This window comes from Tiliqua scincoides, chromosome 1 (genome assembly GCF_035046505.1).
Source record: "Tiliqua scincoides isolate rTilSci1 chromosome 1, rTilSci1.hap2, whole genome shotgun sequence".
Lineage (NCBI taxonomy): Eukaryota > Metazoa > Chordata > Lepidosauria > Squamata > Scincidae > Tiliqua > Tiliqua scincoides.
This window is the reverse complement of record NC_089821.1, coordinates 262,065,996-262,090,170: the sequence shown is the minus strand read 5'-3', so window position 1 is coordinate 262,090,170 and position 24,175 is coordinate 262,065,996. Positions and strand designations below refer to the sequence as shown.

Below are 24,175 nucleotides of genomic sequence, written 5' to 3'. Positions count from 1 at the left end.
ACCCTCTTTACACCTGGCAGCAGTGCAACTGCAGCAATCGTGTCGCTGCCTTCACCATCTCCCCTGGGGAGTTTGGGAATTGCTGGTCTGTGCCATGCAACGCAAACAATATCAAGCTAAGTGGAAGAAGCGAGGTCTGATTATGGATGAGACCATTTCATATGTTCAAAACGATGATTTTTAAATTTATTCCTATAATTTTATACTGACCTTTCTCCAAGGAGCTCATGGTACCCCCAGTTTCAGCCTGGGTATTTCTAACCCTAAGCTCACTCTTTGTGTTCTAGACCTCACTGATGATGAACCAATCATATCGGGAAGTGGGGATTAGTGGGGATTCAATTTTCAATGACATTTGAAGTTTTCTGGGTTGTCTTATTATTTAAAACAGTTGAGCAATGCATATACAGTACAGTTAAATAAATGAATAATTCTTACCCAGTTATCACAGGCAGTAGAGCTTCCAAAGCTCTATGTTCCTTGTCTTCTATTTTTTTTTCACTTTCAGCTTTTTTTCTTTTTTTCACCATAATCTTTTTTTTTTTTTTAATACAGTAGAACCTCTTTAAGCTGACCACCCAAGGGACTGGAGGAAATTGGACAACATAGGGAGGTGGTCAACATATGGAAAAAAGGCATTTAAATATTATCCCAGGACAACAAATGCAAGGCCAAGTTAGTATTTAGATTGGATTTTTTAAAAGTTTTATTGCAAATATCAATGATAATTGATTCTCTTGTGATGCTTACTATTTATATCATCTATATCTATATCAACAGAATAAACAGCCCACAATCAGTGTTTTAAAAAACCCCTGAAAATTCTAAGCTTAAAAAAAATTGTAAGTTAAAAAAAAAATACTTGGTTTCATAGCAGACAGGCAGCCAATACTATCCCTTGCCAGCCCATAGCATGTTACACAGCCCCAACAACTGAAAAAAACAACAACACTTTTTTACTTAGGCTGCCTGGCCCCCACTGGGTCTCCTCAGATTCACTAAATTCCAGAAGGTGTTTGATACAGTCCCTCTCTAAAAGCTGTTGAGAAAACTCCACAGTCAGGGAATTAGAGGACAGGTCCTCTCATGGATTGGGAACTGGCTGAGGACCAGGAAACAGAGAGGGTGTCAATGGGCAATTGACAAAAAAAGTGGAGAGAGGTGGAAAGTGAAGTGCCTCAAGGATCTGTTCTGGGACTGGTGCTTTTCAACATCTTCATAAATGACCTGGAAACAGGAATAAGCAGGGAGTTGGACAAGTTTGTGGATGACACTAAACTTTTCTGAGTGGTGAAGACCAGAAGGGATTGTGAAGTGCTCCAGAAGGATCTCTCCAAACCGGGAGAATAGGCAGCAAAATAGCAGTTGTGTTTCAATATAAGTGTAAAGTAATGCACTGGCGATGGGAACCAAAGTGAAAGAACAGTGGCTTCACTATGCACAAGCAACCACATGTCCCTCACAACTTGGTACATGTCCAGGTACAAATGGCAGCTGGCGCAGGTCTGTCGGCTATGTGCAGTGTGCCCACCTATAAAAACCCTTTTGCACACGTGCTAGCAGGTGTAGGGGAGGGATTGTCGCATGTCTTCTTACTTTTCCAAGATGGGACAAACCAGACAAAACACAGGCCCATAGTATCGTGTTCAGTGGGCAACTTACAGAGGGTAAATTAATACTCTGTGTAATGGTCGAAGTGATCAAGATACTTATGGAGGTGGTCAGTATAGAGAGGTTGGTCTCCCATAGTGTATATGCAGTGTCTGTCCATACTGTGAAAATTAGGTCAACTTAAGGAGGTGGTCAATATAGAGAGGTGGTCAACTTTGGAGGTTCTACTGTATTCTTTATGGCTCAGAACAGAATTTAAGGTGAGAGAAAAAAGAAACCAACATGGTTTTGTTTCAGATTAGGTCCACTGGAAAGATGTGGGGTTAGATTTAGGTCTCCCTGAAAAGAAATGGGATGGCATCCCACCCGGCTTAAGTCCAGGACAATGAGATCTTCATCCATAGTCTGGCCTATAAGGCTTGAAAAACAAATGTAATTGATAGCTGTGATCAAAAATAGACTTTACACCAGATTCGTCCTACAAATTCAAGATGGGCAATTATACCTATACTGTTACAATCTAAATCATGGGAAGTCTATAGAATTTCGGCTAAGAATGAGTGAAACGAATACATTTATTATCAAATTATCCAGCCCACAATGGCCTCTTGCTTCATGAGAGTCTTCAAATCTGAACTGCAATAAACGTAATTATGTGTGTGTGTGTGTAGAAGAGGGGGGAAATTTTCAGCAGAAATTATGAAAACACATCACACTTAGAACAATATATGCTCTGTAATACCTTTAAGAAGTCTTCCTGCCCTCTGTATGTGAAATTTTGATCCCACAGAAAGGTCATAGGGCTACCTCTATACAGTATTTTGTGTTGTTCAGCGTGTATATTTGTACCATTAGTACCAGCTGCATGTGATGGATTTTTGAAGGACATGGGGGGGGGGGGAGAAATGTATTTCCATGTCTTCTGTGCTTTTAAGTAGATTGTGCGCTTTGCTTTGGAGCCTGTCTCATTTGTTTCTGATACCATTTCAGCACATAATGTATAAAAACATTATTTTTTAAAAAGTCCCAATTGTGGAAATGGAATGCCTGAGATACATTTTTCTAGTGAAATATTTTCTGGTTTTTCTGTTTGCATTTTGTTTACCCTTTCACATGCATTTTATGAATAGAAGCATCTCTAGTATGGAATTTTTTACCTAGTTGTGCATAGCAAGATAATTTGTTGTAGCACAGTTATGAGGATTCATGGATGGAGATCAGTTATTTGTGGGTTACTTTTTAAAACAAAAAGATCCTAAATAAATAATTTCACAGCTTGATATTTTGAGAATGCAGTTAGTGGTCCAGTGTGTGGTTTCTAATCTGACTTTTCTGCTACTGCATGGTAAAATGTGTTAAGATATAATGGCAATTTATTATTCTTTATTTAATGAAGACAAATCCACCTTGGAAACATTCAACAATTTTGTCCATGTATGATTGACCAGGATTTTGAGACAATTACATGGGTGGAGATTTTTGTTCAGGTGTGAAGGAGAAAAATGGTTTCTTGTCTTCTCTAAAAAGGGTGTCTCTGCAGAACTTTTTGTATTGTTCTGGATCCTTAATTAGACTCTATTAATTCCCCAGTGTTTTAAACAAATCAGTTGTTTTAGTAGTCTAGATCAGCATTTTTTCAAAAGCAATGCTACATTTTCTTGTCGTTTGGGAATGTGTGGCTTGTAAGTGCTATTAATGCAAGGTAGAATGTGGAAAAGGGATTTTGTTGGAACTGAATAACAGCCCAATACCGAGCTGCCCGGGGCGCACAGCCTCGGCGGCACCGAGAATAGCTGCTGCCGGATCCTGCGCGCCTAGGGCTACCAACGTTGGTGCCTCGGGAAAAGGGGACTTTCATCCCCTTCTCCTGGGTAAGGGAAGCAGCCCTGCAATGGTAAGGTAAAGCTGTTCGTGTAGGGCGCCAAGCCCTCCAAGAACGGACAGGATCCGGTGGAGTGGAGCTCCACTGGACCCTCCTCCCTGCCTTCCCACTCCCTCCCCCTGGCTTGCCTCCTGCCCGCCCTCTCCCACCCTTGTCTCTCGTTCACTCTTCCCCTGCTCTCTCTCCGCCCTCCGCTGGCCTCCCCCCTCCCTGGAACACCTTCCTGCCCCCTTCCTACCCCTGTTTACCGTGCTGCAGCTCGGCGGTCCGTGAGACCGCTGAGTGTCGGAGGTTGGGCGCCTGCCCTGCACTAGCCCAGTGTTAGCCGGCACTGGGCTACCATGGGCGGTAGCCCAGCAGTAGGTGTTGTGGCGGCACGAAGCTGTGGCGCCGAGCTCAGGATTGGGCTCTAAATGTGTTTAAGCTGCTCCTGATCTCAGATTTAAATTACAGACTTGGGAAATGTCAAATGACTGGCTGAAAGCAATTCCACTGGTTAAAAAAGTGACCTTCACTTCAGACAGTTACTTCTAAAATTTTCTTTTTCTTCTTTTAATTTCTCAAGCCTGTGCTGTAGAGGATTTGTGGTGTGTTCTTTGGGCATGTTATTAATAGGGGTGTTTGAAAATGATTTGATTTTTTTCACTTCATGATCTGAAAAAGGCAGAAAGTGTTTTGTGTCTTTATTCCAATTTCTCATTTTTATTAATTTTAAATGCTTTAATAGTGTACTAGGTAGGTGATATAGTGTCAGCAGTTACCGTCCCTGTATTATTTCTAACTGGAAAAGCAATCTATTTTCATTTCTGGAAAATATCTTAAACACCAAAATTAACAAAAACAAACACCTTTAGTTATTAACCATCAGTAAAGTTTGGAAAGCTTTAAAAGTGTCTTATTTCTATATTTTTTTCCTACTAGATTTCCTGAGGTTATATCTTTCAGCTAACATTGGTAGAATTATTTGCAATTGTAGCTGTGAGAGAGGCTTTTGATATTGGTTACTTTATTTCTTTATAATAGGTTAACTTTATAGTAAGGGGTTTCATAGCAACTTCAGCAACCATATGTAGCTTGGGGTTTGAATACATTAATAAAACGGAGCCTGATTACCTCTGACCTGTAGGGTCTGGTTCTTTGCTATGAACAGAAATGTCATTGTTTCTGCCTTTCTGAAAATCTTCAGTAGTAGGTGAAAATGAGTTCTTTTTCTCTTAGCTAATCCTCTCCTCAGAATTTCTATGAGATACATTTTTGACATACAACAAAACATTGATCGTTTCTTCAGTTCCCCTTCATATCTACTTGTTTGAAAATGTTGGGAGCACTTGGGTGCACTTAAGCAAAGGAAAGGCGATATCCCTCTCTTGTATGTTGGCATTTCGAGATTGGTAACTTTAGCTATTGAGGCCTGCTTCTTGTGTGATGCTTGTAGCTCCAGTAGTTTGTAGGGGAGACAGCTGTGGAAAAAAAGCAGAGCTCTGTGGTATGACAGGAAAGTAACCCAAAGGGCAAGTTCTACCCCAATTTTGTGAGTGGTGTTGCTGTTTAAATTGCAGAATGCTTTAACATGCATGCAGGGGGTGGGATATTTGCTGAGTGCACACATGCAGGCAAACAGACTTGCAGTGAATGGGAAAGTGTGTTATTTTTTACTGCTGAATAACTACCGATGACACTTCTGTTAACTACAATTGCAGAACGACAATTTTGATTTTCTGTGTTACAATTAGGATTTACTGGCATTTGTACTGGTTAAAGGGCGATTAAGCCTTGTTACTCTTGTCTTTTACTGTATTAGCTTCTATCAAATGTGCCTGTATGAAGAATATCTTATACCGTAATACAAAGAAAATAAATGGCTGAGAAAGTCACTCTCTGGTTTGCAAATGCTGCTTTGCAATCTGATGTCATTTGGTGGCACATTTGAGCACTGTTGCTTTTGATAGCTTCTTTTTCTTTGTATTTGGAATGGTTTATGTTAAATGTTAATGGATTATGTGGGAATTGTGCAGTCCAGTATTTTGCAAAGATAGAGGATGCATGCTTGGCAACAATTTTTCCACCCACACAGAGAAGCCTTATTGAAATCAGTGAGGTGTATGTATATAATCATGCACAGAATTACATTCTCATTTAGGGGAAAGGACACATGATTTCCAGGTGCTTTGGTGAGATGCTTTATGTAAAACCGAAATGTTTTTTAAAAAAAAGAAAAACTAACCAAACAAGCTTGATTTTGCTTTCTTTAATATAATTAAAACAGATGGTATGAGATGATCTGCAGCCTGGAGTCATTCAAATGTGTGAATTTTACAGCTCAGGCACTTGGGTTTCTAACTTTTGGAAGTAAATCCCATGTATTTCAGTGCTAAGTGCTTTCAAGTATATATGTTCAGAATCTCAGCCTGAGATCTTCCTCATGAGGGCTGATGCATTTTTGTCTCTGACATTAGTTCCTTATTTTTTTAAGCACTCGGTCCATTTGGGTCATATTTTGTATTAATATTTTTAAAATGCTAGGAATTATATACCTGTCTCAAACTATGGGTGTCTTGAGGTTTTGATTATTTGCTTTCTGTTCTGCAGCATAACCAGTGAAGCAGGAGCCTCTATATACAGTGTTAGCCCTGAAGCTTGTAAAGAGATGCCAGATTTGGACCCGAACCTACGAAGCGCAGGTAATTATGGGCTCTTTTTTGTCCATGTATCAGTCAGCTTGTACTACATAGGTTATAGCCACTAAATACTTCAAACAAATAAATAAGTCGGATGTAATGTTACAAAGGCTAGGGCTTAAGTAGGTAGAGGTGAGATTAAGTTCATGCTGTAGCCTGCGTCTCTATCACTTTCCTTTTATAAGTTCTGCAGACATAAAGGCAGCATCCGTATTTTTTTTTGCATGGTCATAGAACTAAATTAAATATTGAGACTATTCTTTATGTAGAGTTTTGGACAATGTGCATGTTGAGTTGATTGATTCAGAACATAAATCAGGTGATGGGTTGTGCCTCCTGTGCCTCTTTAGCAGATCTTAAGTGTAAATAGTTTTGCCCTCCTCCTTTTGGTTTTATTTATTTTTTCTGACTTTATTGTTTTTATAAATTGTATATTTTAATCTATAAATTGTAAGCCGCTTGGGCATCTGCTCCGGGAAATGAAAAGCCGGAATAAAAATTTTCAAATAAATAAATAAGACTTCCTATGATGCTGAAACCAACAAGAATTTTGTCTTGGAAAAGGTCTAACACTGTACATACCTAACTGTCTCCAACATATGCCAGGTGCATTGGTGTATTCAATGCATTTGACAAACTGTTATTGTCAAACATACTTGATAATTTAATATCTGCCTCTTTCTGAAGAATACTTAGAGGAAGAGCCAAATGTGGTCGTTCTGACATATTTTACCTCTCTTTCTCTGTATAAAGACACGTGCATCTCAATTCAAAGGTTGTCAAAATGATGGAACTTCCATACAATATAGAAAGCTGAAATTTGGGGCACATGTTTTTCAAAATTTCCCTACAAAGTACCCTGAAATGTACCCTGAAACCCCAGAAATGAAATTTGTTTTATTGGCAGTAGCCAACACTCCAGGCACAGAACTACCCAAAGCGGAAGTAGGGTGGAATATTAGACTGTGGGCATTTCAAACCAGTTTTCTACTGAGCAGTAAGAAGCTTGTAGTGGCAACTAGAACGCTAAGTGTGAGAAATGTACCAGATACTATGGGCAGGATTGTCTCTCTTGCACAAATGTGGCAGTCTTTGGGGATGGGCAATCTTTGGGGATTCCCAGTGGTAGCCAGGAATGTATATGTGCTTGCATAATACAAACTGCATTTTCTGCTATTTCAAAATGTAATCATACTTACACTCTCTTGGCTTGTCACACAATTTACCTTATGGTCTTGACAGTGATTTTTTAGGGCTATTTCTTCCTCACTTAAAAAAGAAAAAAAGTGTGTAATGACTAAGGGTACAAAAAGTATTCTGTGGGCATCCGTCCATATTAATTCTCTAACTCTTGCTTATGATTTTATCTCTGATTTGTCTTTAATAGCTGTGGTCATCTGGTTCTTTGTTGCTTTGTCACGCTCATGTTTGTCTTCATACCTTCGATAAGACAAGCCACTTTGGTTAATGGGTCACATTTATTCAATTTGGTACATATAAACTTGCAGGTGTATCCTGCAGCAGGTTCTAACTTCAGACACTCCACCCCCAATTTCAGTTTCATAGAGAGAGACTGCTTTCTACTGTCTGCTCCCTCTTTCAAGCATTCCCATCCTGACTCAAAGCTGTAGATAATCTTTTGACAATCCCACTTTCTCAAGGCCAACCCACAGGGGTCGAGTAAACTGAATTGCACCACCTTCTCCAAGCTGCTAAATCCTTTGAAGTAGGTTTAGCAATCCTAGGTAGAAGAGCTATCCCTGAGCCATTAGGCATCCAGAGATAAGTTCTGAGCGCTCCCAAACCACTTGCTTGCTTCAGGTGCACACCAATCTCTATCCTAAAACCGTTTTCTCCACTGTCCCTGCCAGTTGTGGCTATCCGGCTTAAAATAAATGCCAACGCCAAACAAGCCGCCTGTGTAAATGAAAAAAAAAATCGAACACAAACAGCCAATCATGTGGTGAGCAAAAATTCCTACACCACTCCAAATGGCAGCCAGCTAATCTCAGGCTGCCTGCCTGCAGGAGTGGGTAGGCGAGTTTAGCAGCTGAGCAGACATGGAAGGACCACCAACACAGAGGTGGAATGATAGCTGCAAAATACTACCACCACTATACTTGTTTATTGCAGTTAGCCCATGTCAGCTGTTTTGTTTTTGATTTCTTTTCTTCATTTAAATGAAATTGTAAACCCAGTAGGTGTGCATCCTGTTCAGCACCCTGTTTTTTAGATGCTTCACAAATGATGGTAATAATTATTATATTTATGCGTTAAACTGTAAAGTGATGTCAGGCTGATGAGAAAACAAGTGTATTTAAGGCACCAGTTTAGACACTCAATAGGAAGGCACCATCTTCATGTGCTGAAGAAGCTGAGTTGTTCCTTCTTCTCCACCACACAAAGGGCCCAATCCTATCCAACTTTCCAGTGCTGATGCATCTGTGCTAATAGGGTGTGTGCTGCATCCTGCAGTTGGGGGGGGGGCAGTCACAGAGGCCTCTTCAAGGTAAGTGAAAATTTGCTGCATTGGTTCTGGTAAGTTTGATAGAGTCTGGGGTGGCAGTTGTTTTTCTCCCTCAAACTGTTTGGAAAGCTATAATGTGAAAAGTATAAAATCCATGTGCATAGGTGACACTAACTGTGGACTTCTCAAGAGAAGTGACAGTGCTTGGCTTAGAAAGTACAGTGGTCATCACATAAGCTTAGAAAGGTGTCTAGAACTTGTGATGATGTCAGTTTCTTCCATGGTTTGTTTTTCCTGTTTGCTGGAACACCTCCTTTGTTTGATATTGTAGTTCATGAGAGCACAACCAAGTCAAGGAAACTTGATGTTCTTTTTTAATTTCCTTTTGTTTTAATTGCAGTGTTAAAATCCGTACCAATACCTTTCCCTACATGGTTGATTTATGTCAAATAAAAGGAAAGCTGACAGCTGCAAAATGAAGTGTGACATTTGGAGTTAAAATAAAAGATATGGCGAGTATTGCACAAGATGGCTGTGATCATAATATGGTGTGCCACTTTAGCATTTCTCTTGGTACAAAATGGATAGTCAGGAAGGGGGGAAGGGACAAAATAAAGGGAATAGACTTGTATCTGCTAAAAAGGGTATTTCTGTAAACATTATCAGGCAAGCTTTTCTATGACAGTTGTGCACATGTGGTGGCAGTTTTAGATCCATTTTCATTACATGTAGAAATATGGCTTGCATGCTTATTTAAAAATCACATCTACTTTTATTCAGCAGACTATTCTCATGTATTCTTCTTTTCATAAGAGCTGTGATTGGTTTGGACGAAATAGATCATCTTGCCCGACAGGAGAGGAAATCATTCTGTTGTTTGCCATTAATTCACCCCTTGCAAAGTGCAATAGGGGCTCTCCGACCTTTAGCTCCCGTGAGACCAATCACTGTACTTCTTGTTTCAAAGAGAGGAGACTTGAAGCTGTGGGGTAGAGTTGCTGGCTCACGCAGACAAGAAGCAATGACCAGTACAGACAGAACTTCTATATCAGCTCACATTACCTTGAATGCAGTAGGCTGTATCCAAAGGTGCTTTTCTGCATGTGGAAAATGTCTTCTGCTCACAGAAAGGCTGTTTGCTGCTAGTGTTTCATGAGAAAATGAAACTAAACTTTATGGTGTTTTTCCACTTCTGAAAGATTTCATGCAAGCACAGGCAAGAAAACTGCTCTAGAACCTACCTCTTATATTGCTGCATGGATTCTTATGCAAGCTTTTGCAGGGGAGAACCATTTCCTTCCGCTAGCCATTTATTTGATGCAACCCAATGCTTTTTGGTGACATAAATTCATGTATTCAGTTACGAGTTATCAGCTCTTGAATAATCAAATTATGAGATATGCTTGCATACAAGAACCAGATGATAGTCATGTGAATCATTAAATCACTTAGATTCTGGGTCTGGTTCTTTTATTTGAAACTACATTTCCATAGAATTTATTATGAACGATTGCTTAGTTATTGTCCTCGGGACATGTGCTGCTTTATGGAGTATCAGCAGCATAAAAAACAAGTCCCCTGCCCTGAGGAGCTTGCAATTTTGATGGCAGGTGAATTGACAAACAGAAGGGAAGAAGAGGAGAGCCAAGAATTACAAAGAACAATCATAGATAACTCTTACTTGATAGATGGTTATTTTAGTATGGAGTGCATCCCAAAAGTGTGTGTTCACAGATCTGTATGCTTCTGAGGAAAAAAAAATGAAGTCTCCCACTAACATGCAATTGTTCAAATGAATGTTCCATAATCTACAGCAGCAGCTGTTCAAGAGAATCAAGGAAAGGATCTCCCCCTACTTCTGTACTGCTTTACGATAACTTGACCAACATGTTTCTTCCAGATGCTGGAAAAGTGATGCCTAATTGCTACTGCTTGGAAGAAAACTCAGTTGATTTTTTTTAACCTATAGCCAGTTCATGCATAGTTTTAAAAATAGGAAGGAACTGTAGACTTAGGTGGTTGCTTTACTTTTTTAGACAGATTTTAGAATAGAAGTATAGTGCTGAAGACAAAAAGTATCAAATCTCCTCCCTTGTGTTGAGGCAGGATTATCGGTTCTTCTTGCTCCTCCACCAGCATCAAGTGCTACCTGTACCCTGGAACTTGAGAGCAGGTACACTAGAAGAGGGGCACACAGAACGAAATATCTTGAGACAATTGATGAAGACAGACCAAATTACATATTGCTTGTGATGGCAAAAAGGAAATGAGGGTCACTGCCAATGGGGGAAAAGTCCTCCCTGTTCCTCCTGTAGGCTGACCAGTCAGAGCCTGAGTACTAGCAAAACACATTGCCTGAGAAATTCCAAAGGAAAGTTTATTGAGCATATTTTCAAACAACAATCCTTGGGGAGAGGATCGTAGCTCAGTGGTAGAGTACCTTAATTGGTTACAGAAGTTTGGTCCCTGGCATTTCCAGATAGAACTGAGAAAAAGATCCCTGTCTGCAACCCTGGAGATCTACAGCTGCTGACCTCAACATATCAGTAGCCTATCATATTTTCTACAAGGCGCCTCATTTTCTTGGTTGTTAGCAGTTCTTTACACTTTTTGGGAGGTCTTTCCTTTTGAACCCAAGAAGTAGAGAAAGATCTCCAAGTTTTCCTGATTCTCAAGGGGCGCAACATCAGCATCAGGATTGTTCTAGTCTGTCTTGATCTGCTTGATTTGCCCTTGAGTTTGTCTAGGATAACTTCTAGTCAGGAAGAATCTAATATACGTAGTTCCAGAAGCTGCGTACAGGAGGAACCCGTGTTATTTTCTTTGCAGCATTGTTTAGTGTTGCAGAGATGTTGGAACTTGTGATAGATCAGTTATTCAAAACCCCATGCTGTTGTCAAATTTTGCAGGGTAGCTCCTTGTCTTGAACTTTCCTCTCTCTTTGATTTGTTACCATGCTTCTGAGGATGGTAGCCACTGAGGTTCAGTTGAGAGAAGGTTAGCAGGCTCAAGTCCTGTTGAAATCAATAGGACTTAAGTGCTTAGTGGCACAATTTCATCCTACTGATTTCAATGTAATTTAAGCATGCTTGCCTTTCTCTGAATTGCGGCCATTGTGCATTAGTGGTACTTTGAAGTGTCATACCATTTCCACTTCTTAATACAAATTTCTATTTTAGGAAGGAGTAATAGAATGTAGCATCTGGTTTGCCACTGTTGGAGACAGAGTGCTCAACTAGCTAGATCCTTGTTCTGATCCAGCATGGACAACTCTTAATTATTTTACAGTCATTTATAAAACATCATGACACCAGTCATTTTTTTTTTTTTTTGCACAAGTCAGTGTTGACTTGGGTGATAGGCATGAGAGAAAAAGAGTTGCCGCATACAGCAAAATCTGAGCTATAATCACTCTGGCTGCTTGTGTAATATAGACACCAGCTGATCAAATGGCATGTTTGCTTCAGCTACTGAAAGCAGGAGGAATCCTTGTGAAATTAACATTACTGCGTAATAACCTGAAGCTACTGTAATGCTGCCAAGTCTTGGAGAGAAGTTGTTGCCCCTAAAACGGAGTGTGATAATTGCTGTTGCAGTGTAATACAAATGAAAAGATTGGCACATGCATTTTGGTTGGCAGTTGCTCCATTGATTTAGGAGTTCTTATATTTCAAGATGCTCAACATAGTTTTTATTTGTTTTTAACTTAATGACAAGATACCATTGTTCCCCCACCCCCTGAATTTCTATTTATACTTCTTTTACAATATAAAACCAAGCTAGCAACTCTGTGTGCTTCATTGCATCAACTCACAGGAAAAAGAATATATAGACAAGCCACAGTACAAAGATTTCTTCTGACATGGAGTAAGATAGGAAAGGGCATTTACGCTTGCCGACAAGGGCATTTATACTAGCCTATGTCAGAAAAGATCTCCTTAGTAAAGCTTGTCTGTATTACTTTTGTAAGTTAGTGCAACGAAGCACAGAGGGACACTTTCATTTTAATTTCCATTTCACCTGTTAAAGACAAGATTGTACTTTTTTTATTTTTGTTTCCATATTGCAGTGCCTTGAAGATGTACTCACTTTCCTCACTAGCTAGTCAAGGCCTGTGTCCAGCTGTATAACTGTGTTGTGTCATACCAGATGGCAAAAGTTAGCTATCAGAATATAAATAATAGCATGTCTCTACAAGCCAGTTTTCCTGTAATTTGCACAAGAAAATATGCAGTCCAGATCTTACCCCATTCCACCATGTCCTGTCCTGATCAGTGATCTCCTTCTGGTTGTCTTAGGATCATGTCACACATTTCCAAAAACTAACTAGGAATGCATTTCTGTAATTAAATTGTCACTTGTCTGCCATGCAGATCATGAAGTCTTAGACTGTAAATCTCAAATATTGACAGGGCTGCCTTCTCCCACAGGATTCTGTTCATACCTAATCTGTTCAGATCTTTCAAAGAAACCTTGCTTGGTCTCTCATCACCAGCAGAGGTGCATTTGATGGGCTGTAGGACCAGTTTTTTTTCTAGCATCGTGCCCAGCTTCTCAAACCGATTGCCTTGATATCCTTGATGATGTTTCAAAACGATTTATAAAAACGAATTGATTTATTTCATTGATTTATAAAAATTTTGCGATTGCGAAACCAAAGTGTGTCGCGGTTGCTATTTTTACCATTGCCGATGTACTCTCTAGAGGCTAGCACTGGCTGTGGTGAGTTTAAAAAAAAAAATAGAAAAACTTCTGTCCCTGGTGCTGCCGCAACTGTAGTGATCACATTACTGCCACACACCCTCACCCCACTCCTTAAGGAAGCAGAGACAGGGCTTCCCAGGCTGGTGGGTCACGACTCACCAGTTTGAGAACCACTGCTATAATCATGAGTGGCAGTTTAATACTTAACATTTGTATAGCACTTTCTTAGCATGCAAAGCATTCATGTGTGTTATCTTGATGTTCTTAGAACAACTTGTTGCAGCTGAAGCTGAGAGAGTGTGCCTTCGCCTAAGACCACCTACAGTGCAATCTTATGTATGTTGACTCAGAAGTAAGACCCAATGAGTTCAGTGGGACTTATTCCCTTGTGAGTAAATTAATGGAACAGTAAAGATTTGAATCAGGGAATTTCTGTTTCACAGCTCTGTCTCTAAGCGCCCATTCCTATCCAATTCTCCAGTGCTCCAGTGCTCCAGATGCAGCCCAAAGATAAGTAGACAAATGTTTTCTTATCTTGAGGAGGCCTCCATGACTGTTCCTCCATCTCAGGATGCAGTGTACACCCTGTTGGCATGGCTGCATCAGCACTGGAAAATTGGATAGGATCAGGCCCTTAGCCACAGCACTATACCAGCTCTCAAATCTGCGTTAACAATGCTTCCGTGAAAATACTGTCAATATGGCAATTGGATAATTTTTGTGTGCAACTATGCTGTTGAGCTGAAATGGATTTTACTGCTATTTTCCAGTTTGTACATGTGCTACTTGGCATTCTTCATCACTAATATAAACTAATTTTGTGCATATCTAGTAAGAAATCCTAGACTTGTTTCCCTCTCTTTCTGATCTGCTTGCTTCTGATCTTACACTACAATAGATATTGGGAAAGGCTGGGGAGACATCTTGAAGTTCTCCTCTTTTGCAAGATTTTTTTTTTTTGCCTCATTGTAGATATATTTGATCATGATTTTTTAAAGATGGCTTGCTAAACCATTGGAGTCAAAGGACAGTTTGTAATCCAAAGAGGAAGGGGCACATGTGTTCTTGTAATTTGTAAAGAGAGCCAGGGTGGTGTAGTGGTTTGGGAGGTGGACTTTGAACCTGGAAGATCCAGGTTCAAATCCTCCCCTCAGCCATGAACCTTCCTGGGTGACCTTGGGCCAGTCACTTTCTCTTAGCCCCACCTAACTCACAGAATTGTTGTGAGGTCAAAAGGAGGGGAGCAGCCATGTACACCACCCTGAGCTCTTTGGAAGAAGGGTGGTATAAAAATGTGAAAAATAAATTTGAGGAATGTGAGAGGCAAAACAAGGCTTGTGAAGACTGCTGTAATGGATGCTGGTGCAGACCTACCCTTAGGCTGCAATCCAATTCACACTTACCTATAATGTGACTTACTTCTGAGTAGTCATGCTGTCTTGAATTTGATGGTGCAGGGTGCATCACAGGTGAGCACATGTTGTTGGGTTTGGCTGGCTATATCTGTGGATAGAAAGAACTGCTGTAAAAAGCAGTGCTTCCGAGTGTAGGGAAAGGAAAGGAGTGCAAAAGGTCATGCAACACAGCTTGGGTTAGTATTGTCAAGTCCCATCTGCTTGTCTTCTCTCCACAGGGCAGAATACATTGGATTATTGTACATTCAAAGTTCAGCAAACCACTTGCACTTTCCATTGAAAGAGAATGCCTTTTAGGCATTCAGGGCTTGTTAGGACTTTGAGTCTGTCATGCTACAGGGGTTTATACCCTTGGGTGCTTTTACAAATAGAGATGCACTGTTCCGAGCTGTCACAGTGCCCAGCAAGTGGAAGGTAAAGATCGGAGACAGTATAATTTCTTGTGACTTTATCTCAGGGAAAGTAAAACCATTTGATGATTAGATGTGTGGGACATAGTGCCTTCATGTCTACTTGAGCTAATTTCTTCGGCTTCTTAAAAGAGCACTGTTCCCCTTTGGCTGCTCAAAAGAGAAGGTCACTTTTAGAAAACTTTACCAGAGAAAAGTCAGGCACTTAACAGTGCACAGGAGAGAGATGGTTTTAAGTGGAAAATACTTTTAGCTAACCACAGAGAGCCAATGTGAATTAATGCAGGATTAGGAACAGATTATGATGACTACAGCATATTATTAGTAAAAGGGCTAAATCAATGTAATATGCTGTCAACCATTTTCAGCATAAGTGCAAATATAGCTATTTCTTGAGTAGATGTAGACTCTGCGACTGAATTGAAAGAAAAATGCTTGCATTTACTTCATAGCAAAAGACTTCTGTGCAGTAAATAAAGCTTATACAGACCAAGATTTCCACAGTGTTTCAAATGAAAAAGAGTTTCTTGGGGTAAAGTTCACCTGTTTAGTCAAAGAAAGGAATTTGGTGCTTGAACTTATTGCTTCTATTCTGAACTGTTTGGCTAGGTCAACTTTTTCCTCAAGAAACTTTTCTTGCGTTTGAAATGTGTTGGATATTTTGGGTTGAATGCATCTTCATTACATCCATGTTAGTTCTTTGGTATTTTGTGCCTACATGTTGTTCGATTAAGCATTGTATGGTTTTTTGTTTTTGTTTTTTTTTTAGATTGTGAGCCCTTTGGGGACAGGGAGCCATTAGATATTTGATTTCTCTGTAAACCGCTTTGTGAACTTTTTGTTGAAAAGCGGTATATAAATACTGTTGTTGTTGTTGTATGATTGTGTATTCTGAGATACTGTCAGGCATCAGTTTAGTAGCATTTGCATGGATCCAAAGAACTGTGGGTGACGATCCACTTCCTTCCACCTTCTCACTACCAAAAGCTGTTTTGGGGGGGATCTTTGGAAATGGCATGTAATGTGGCAGAAAAGGCCATAGCTGGGTGTGTTTTACTATAGAATTTATGGCCTCCTTCCCCCTCCCCCCATGTACAGGGAGGAGTGCCTTCTGCTCATCCAAGGGGCTCTTTGGATTCAAGCCACAATATTTACTTAAAATAAACTGCAGTATAAATACCATCTTACTTGAGTGAGAGTTGTATCATCAAAATGAGTGTCTGGTTTCTGTCTTACTAGAACTTTGTTCCTTTGAATCGATAGGCAAAAAAGCCTGTAGCCTTCAGCCAGTGCTGGAGGATATCAAGACTAATTGGAATATTGCAGTGTATCCCTGTTAGCTGCGGTATGTTTGTATGTAGCTAAGTGAATGAAGCTCATTTTTATAGTGAATGTTCTCTTTAGGCAAATTAAATTGGAAATAAATGTCAGTTCTGAAGCAAGAATCTAATCCAAATCACATGAGAAAACCCACATTCTGAGGGCAGAGAAGACAGATTTCAACCAAAATATATTGCATTAATATACTAAGTTTGTGTTACTTTGGAATTATGAGATTTTGAGAGGGTTGGCAGACTTGGTTGAGAGGAGAATTGGGAAACCTCTGTGGTATTCAAAGTATTTGGCAGAGTGAAAGCAAAGGAGGCATTCAAAGTTTTTCAAAGAAAGAAAGGAAGGGAGGCAAAGCGGGAATCCATGTTCAGACTATTGGATAGGACAATTTGCTGGCAGTTTTGTCTTGGGCTAGAAAGTCAACTGTTACCAGTAACTTTTTGATTTTTTTAAGTATGCCTGGTATGAACTTGATGTATCGTTTTTAAAAGATTAGGGGATTGAGGATGTTCTTGCATGTGTGTACAGTTTTCCATCTTCTTTCCAAGAATTATAATCAATAATTATTGGTTTAGTCCAAATTGGAGATACTCACATTGCAGAGAATTTTAGAAAAGTCTCAATTGTTATTGAACAGAGTCAGTATATTGGCCCTGTGGTCCACTGAACTCAGTATGTTTCCACTGAGAGGCTTTCCCAACACTAGCTGGAGAAGAGTAAATTTGAGACTCTCCTTTTGCATAGCATGCAATCTGTCAGTGAGCTATGTCTCTTCTTGTTTCCTCTTTCTACATTTCAACCCTTTCTTTTCTACCCGCTTTGCATCTCCTGCTGTGAGCAAGAGGAAGGCTGCAACCTGATCCTCCTTTACCTGGGAGTAAGCCCTGTTGACTATTATGGGGCTTACTTCTGAGTAGACATGCCTAGGATTGGGTATCAAGTCCCTTGTCTGCCCTGCCTGCTGACTGGGCAACCAGAAAAGCCTGGAGGAGGTCTGGGCGGAGTGAGAACCAGGGAGCCAGGGTACAAAGCCAGTCTGCTGAGGCTACCAGCCTAAGAATGGGCTGACTGAAGTCCCTTTTCCTTGCCACAGTTGCCTGCAGCTCCCCAAATCAACCATCCCTGCCTGGCCTTTACTTTTCAGAGGAGGGGCGTTGGGCCACAATCCTGTCTACACTTTCCTGGGAGTAAGCCCCATTGACTATAATGGGACTTACTTCTGAGTAGACATGCCTAAGCTGGGCTGGGCTCTCAAGTTCCACTCCTAGCCCCATTTTCCTGGGAGTAAGCCCCATTGACTATGATGGGACTTACTTCTGAGTAGACATGCCTAGGATTGGGCTTTTTTTCTGAAATACAGGAGCAGACAATGGGGGGGGGGGAGAATGTGAGGCAAATGATTCTGGACCTTTGGAAGGTGTGGATCAGTGTGGGGAGGGACAGTAGGAGAGGTGCTAACTGCAATTATGAGATGGGGGGAATGTGCCTGAGGGAGGGGGTTGGGGAGAGGAGAGAGAAGTGCCAATTGCCTGCTCCTGTATTTGAGAAAAAAGAATGCAACCGAAAGCCCAATCCTAGGCATGTCTACTCAGAAGTAAGTCCCACAGGCACATCCCCCCTAGTCTTTGGCTGCAGTCCTAATCACACTTTCCTGAAAGTAAGCCCCATTGAACAAAATAGGACTTACTTCTGAGTAGAGCTGGTTAGGATTGTGCCATTTGTCATGTAATGATTTAATTGTATTAATTATATTAAAATTAATAGTAATATAGTAATTAAGAACATAAGAACATAAGAACAGCCCCACTGGATCAGGCCATAGGCCCATCTAGTCCAGCTTCTTGTATCCCACAGCGGCCCACCAAATGCCCCAGGGAGCACACCAGATAAGAAGAGACCTCATCCTGGTGCCCTCCCTTGCATCTGGCATTCTGACATAACCCATTTCTAAAATCAGGAGGTTGCGCATACACATCATGGCTTGTACCCCATAATGGATTTTTCCTCCAGAAACCTGTCCAATCCCCTTTTAAAGGCATCTAGGCTAGACGCCAGCACCACATCCTGTGGCAAGGAGTTCCACAGACCGACCACACGCTGAGTAAAGAAATATTTTCTTTTGTCTGTCCTAACCCGCCCAACACTCAATTTTAGTGGATGTCTCCTGGTTCTGGTGTTATGTGAGAGTGTAAAGAGCATCTCCCTATCCACTCTGTCCATCCCCTGCATAATTTTGTATGTCTCAATCATGTCCCCCCTCAGGCGTCTCTTTTCTAGGCTGAAGAGGCCCAAACGCCGTAGCCTTTCCTCATAAGGAAGGTGCCCCAGCCCCGTAATCATCTTAGTCGCTTTTTATTAAATGTAAGTAAAAAACTGGGAGTGTGCCTTGACAATTTTAGTGCCTTGACAGTGTGCTGTGAGCTGAAAAAGGTTGAAAAGGACTGTTCTATAGTAACTTTCCTGGGAAATTCCAGCCAAGGTTAACCTTTTATTCTCTTCCGTTCCCTTTCGCTGCTGCAACCTGGTTCCTTTTTGCAAATACATGCATTTGGCAGAAGTCTTTTTTTTTCTTTCTTCAACAAAAGGATGGGATCCTCCTTTCCATGAGAAATTCAATTCAGGCTACAATTCAGTACACCATTACTTAAGAACACCACCCATGGAAAGCAGTGGGTCTGCTTCTGAGTAAAAAGGTTTGCAAATATATGCAACTGCATCTCTCTGCTGTGAATTGAATTGCACACTCTCAGTTATGTGTTATAAGTTGTATGTTATATGTAGAGCTTTGGGTTTAACACACCAGACACCTTAAAGGTGGATTTGTTTCATGGTTCAACCTTTTTCACTTGCATATCCCTTGGCAGCCCATTTCCATAAATTGTATCCTTCCTATTAGCAAAATGTTGTAATTAATAATGCAAGCCCTCATCTCCTCCATATGAAAACCCAGACTTCATGTATTTCACAGTATTTTCTCTTTTTATCTGTTTGAAGAACAGAAGACTCTGGCTCTGCACTGTTTTGCACCAGAAGTGTGATGAGAAATTCTGGGTGATTGATCATTTTCCATATTATGTTTCAGCTTTTTTACTGTGCTGGTTTTCAATCACTGGTTCATACATGAATTGATGACCAAAAACTAGCTAGTTGGCTTTCACAGCCAACTAGCTACCTCCCTTCCTGCCTTGCTGGTCCTTGCAAGGCATTCTGGAGCACAACCTGCCTTTTTCTGCCATTATTCCATTCTTTTTCAAGTACCCCTAAAGGTCCTGTTGAGTGTCCCTGGAGTACATGACTACCAGGTTGGGAACCACTGTTCTACTGGTATGTTGTTTACAGTGCACTTACTCTGATAGTGTTTACAAAAAGCTGGTGAAGACCAGAATTTAAAAAGAATATAAGAACATAAGAACAGCCCCACTGGATCAGGCCATACACCCATCTAGTCCAGCTTCCTGTATCTCACAGCAGCCCCACCAAATGCCCCAGGGAGCACACCTGATAACAAGAGACCTGCATCCTGGTGCCCTCCCTTGCATCTGACATAGCCCATTTCTAAAATCAGGAGGTTGCACATACACATCATGGCTTGTAACCCATAATGGATTTTTCCTCCAGAAACTTATCCAATCCCCTTTTAAAGGCATCCAGGCCAGACGCCATCACCACATCCTGTGGCAAGGATTTCCACATACCAACCACACGCTGAGTAAAGAAATATTTTCTTTCGTCTATCCTAACTCTCCCAACACTCAATTTTAGTGTATGTCCCCTGGTTCTGGTGTTATGTGAGAGTGTAAAGAGCATCTCTCTATCCACTTTATCCTTCCCATGCATAATTTTGTATGTCTCAGTCATGTCCCCCCTCAGGCGTCTCTTTTCTAGGCTGAAGAGGCCCAAACGCCATAGCCTTTCCTCATAAGGAAGGTGCCCCAGTCCAGCAATCATCTTGCCCTCTTTAGTTGCCCTCTTTTGCACCTTTTCCATTTCCACTATATCCTTTTTGAGATGCGGCGACCAGAACTGGACACAATACTCCAGGTGTGGCCTTACCATCGATTTGCACAACGGCATTATAATATTAGCCGTTTTGTTCTCAGTACCTTTTCTAATGATCCCAAGCATAGAATTGGCCTTCTTTACGGCCGCCACACATTGGGTCGACACTTTCATTGACTTGTCCACCACCACCCCAAGATCTGTCTCCCTGATCTGTCACAGACAGCTCAGAACCCATTAACCTATATGTGAAGTTTTGATTTTTTGCCCCAATGTGCATGATTTTATACTTACTTACATTGAAACGCATCTGCCATTTTGCTGCCCATTCTGCCAGTTTGGAGAGATCCTTCTGGAGCTCCTCACAATCACTTCTGGTCTTTACCACTCGGAAAAGTTTGGTGTCGTCTGCAAACTTAGCCACCTCACTGCTCAGCCCTGTTTCCAGGTCATTTATGAAGAGATTGAAGAGCACCGGTCCCAGGACAGATCTTTGGGGCACTCCGCTTTTCACCTCTCTCCATTGTGAAATTTGCCCATTGACACCCACTCTCCTGGTCTTCAACCAGTTCTCAATCCAGGAGAGGACCTGTCCTCTAGTTCCCTGTGGAGTTTTTTCTGTAGCCTATGTCCTTTTGCCCAATGTCCTTTTGTTGAAAATGTTCTGAAGCGCTTTCTTCTTTGTGCTTTTTCATGCATACCGTGTCTCCAAATACTTGAACAAATCCTTTATATGTTAGATACACTTTTATCCTACACTTTTTTCTGTGAGGAACAAATACTAGAGAACTGGACTTATGACCTGCAAAGTAGTCGTAGCATAGGTCCATAACACAGTTCCTTCAAGACCTTGAAGGCAGTCTATAAATTAGAAAAGTGGCAACCATCTTTCTGTAGAGAAAGTTCTGGGCGTTCCAGTAATACAAATATTGGGTATCTTACTCAAATCAGTTCATTGCAAACTTGGTATGAAAAGTATTGAAACTACTGAGCAGAATCTAAGCAAAATAATGGCATTGATTTAACTCACTGGCAAAGTGCTAAGAGTAATATCTGTCTTGCTCAGCTCTAGCTGTGGAAAAATATGCTGAAAAGTTGAGTTCTCCAGTTACCTTCATGCATGAGTCTATGCATCTTTGCACAGAATTAAGGATTGCAGTCAGGGGCTTCAATACTGTGCACCGCTTCATGCAGTGGAGCTTAGTTTATGAGTAAACATGTACCAAAAGGAGAGAGAATAGTTGAATTAGCACAAGTTATGGAGGCTTTGTGATATACATGAATTTCCTGCATTTCTGGAATTCAGCTTTTAAAATATCCCTTGCATAGCACACTGTTTAATACATATACATATCAATTAAGAATGGTTCATTATTCAACCAATAATTAAAATGCTAGTTTGAGACCCAGCTGTGCTTAACTAACGTTAGTTGTTCTTAGTCATAGAATTTTATTTCTGCCATCAAAGTGTACAAAAACTTATGTCTATTTTACTTTTAAAGGTTTTTTTTTACTTTTTCGTTTTTTATTTATTGTATTTTATTTTTATTAATTCATTCTACTCATATTTTTAAATTCCCCCTTTACATTGCATGTTAACAGAAGATTGTCATCTTGTTTTTATAAATCATCGCAAAGTTGCAGTTTATCGGTTTTATAGTGTCAGATGTAATCCAAACTCTAATCTTTTCAAAACAAAAACCTGACAACTTTTGCAGAATAGTTTTGGATGAGGTACAGCTGTTGAGCAGCTGCGTACAAAAAAGTCTCATTTTCACCTCACGAAGAAGATGTATGAGGCCTGAAGTTTGTGTCACAAGTCGTGTCCTACTGAGAGCAAGTTCATAATACAAAGACTACTGTATACCTTATTGTATCCTTTACTAAGAAGGTGAAATTCAGGTCAACAGGATAGAAACCTCCTGAGGCGCAAGGAAACCTGAACAATTGATCACTAAGTAAATATCACTGTGGACAAGCAAAAGGCCCCTGAAATCTCACAGGAAGGGAACCAGAGGGTGCTCCCTACTTGCACCACCTCTTTTCACTTCGTTCCTTCATTATATCACTCATCACACCAACCCTCCTACCCCTTCCCTGGAAATATTCTCTTAGCGCTCTTCCTACCTCCTCCTGCAATTCCCTTCTGACATTGTATCTTGCCCCCTGCTCACCTCGCCTCCACCTCACACTTTCCCCATTTCAGTTTAGACCAATGATTTATCTTGGTTATGGCAGTTTCATACATTGATTTTTCCATAGTTTCACATCCTTCTGGGTCCCTTCCAGGTGCAGGGCTTTAAATTTCCTCTCTAGGAATGAATATATTATTCATATACGTAAGAGTGCTGATGTAGCACAGCCGCTAAAAGAATGAACTATGAATCTAGGCCTCCTCAGTCCATACTTTGGCCATAAGCTCACATGGTGTCCAGTGTTGTTGTAAGGGTTACATCACAATCATATATATGAAACACTTTGCACATTCAAAAAGTGCTATACAAATTACGTATTATTATCCGTTGCTACGAAGAGACTTATAGCTTTTTAAAGACTAACAACTTTCTTTTCAGCATAAGCTTTCATGATGGACGAGCTCATGAGAGCTTATGTGTTAGTTTTTAAAGGGCTGTGAGACTCTTTGTGTTTGCAATGAACTAATATAAAATAATGTTTGTTGATAGGAATTCATTCAGGAGCATTACGGCTGGAGGACACACCTGTTCCTAGTGGCCCCAGCCAATGAGAGCTGTTGAGAATCATGCTTGTTTCTTTCTGCATTGCTCCATCCTGGATTCTTTTTCTTGGTCATTCTAAAGTGTGACCAAATTTTGGCAGAGGTGGAATGAAATGTTGAGAACTTGATATATATTGTATAGTCATGTGGTGGGTAATTAGACTCAAGCAGAAGAAGCAGAATCAAATATTCTTGAACTGTATGGAACTGCTGAAATTTTCTTACACGTGTGCTTCCCCCCACTATATTTCCAAAGTGCATATGTCTGTAGATATCTTTAAATTAAAAATTCTGTTAATAACACATTTTAAAATGTCAGGCGCAGTTTAAAGCCAAGGAAATATAATTCACAGGCCTGCAACATACATTTTGTACGGGTGCGTTTCAACATGAAAGAAAATGGCAAGGCTTAAACAAAAACTGCGGAATGTTTTTATTTATGGGAGACTGAGGTTGCGCTAATCCTAAGCTAATAGTTTGTGGTTGTCATATGTTTGTTTATATGGTCATTTCTAAAATCATGCCCATTCCTCCAGAATCTGGAAGGCTCATAATACAGTATTTAAACACACAAGCATTGTTGTTGGCTTAGACCGGTACGGCCATTTTAGTCGATGCCACCTGGCACGTGGTTTTGCTTTGTAGGGTATCTATGTTTAAAGTGTTTGTTTACACAGACAGAACTGAGCGAAAACATTTGGAGTTTTGATTGATTGCAAACATTTGATCTAGTGTTCAAAAATTGCAAGAGAGGAGAAGGGGGTGGAGCTGAGAATTCTCCCACTACTCCTACCATCCGGTATTTTCCTTGGGTATGTACATCTTTTATATTTACCTTCACAGCAACAAGAATAAATCTGTGAAGAAAGAGTATTATTGATAGGAGGGTGCCCACCATTATGGTAGTCCTAGGAAGAACTGAGAGGCTCTGTCTGCTGTA

General features: G+C 40.5%; 1 protein-coding gene across 2 annotated transcripts in view; it reads left to right on the top strand.

Annotated features, from left to right (window-relative positions):
- Positions 1–24,175, top strand: part of SRBD1 (S1 RNA binding domain 1) — a 193,008-nt gene that overhangs the window by 68,651 nt on the left and 100,182 nt on the right. For both annotated transcript variants that reach the window (XM_066611811.1, XM_066611813.1), the window contains exon 15: positions 6,083–6,174. In XM_066611811.1, the coding sequence (XP_066467908.1) occupies positions 6,083–6,174 (92 nt within the window). The remainder of the gene's footprint in view (positions 1–6,082; positions 6,175–24,175) is intronic.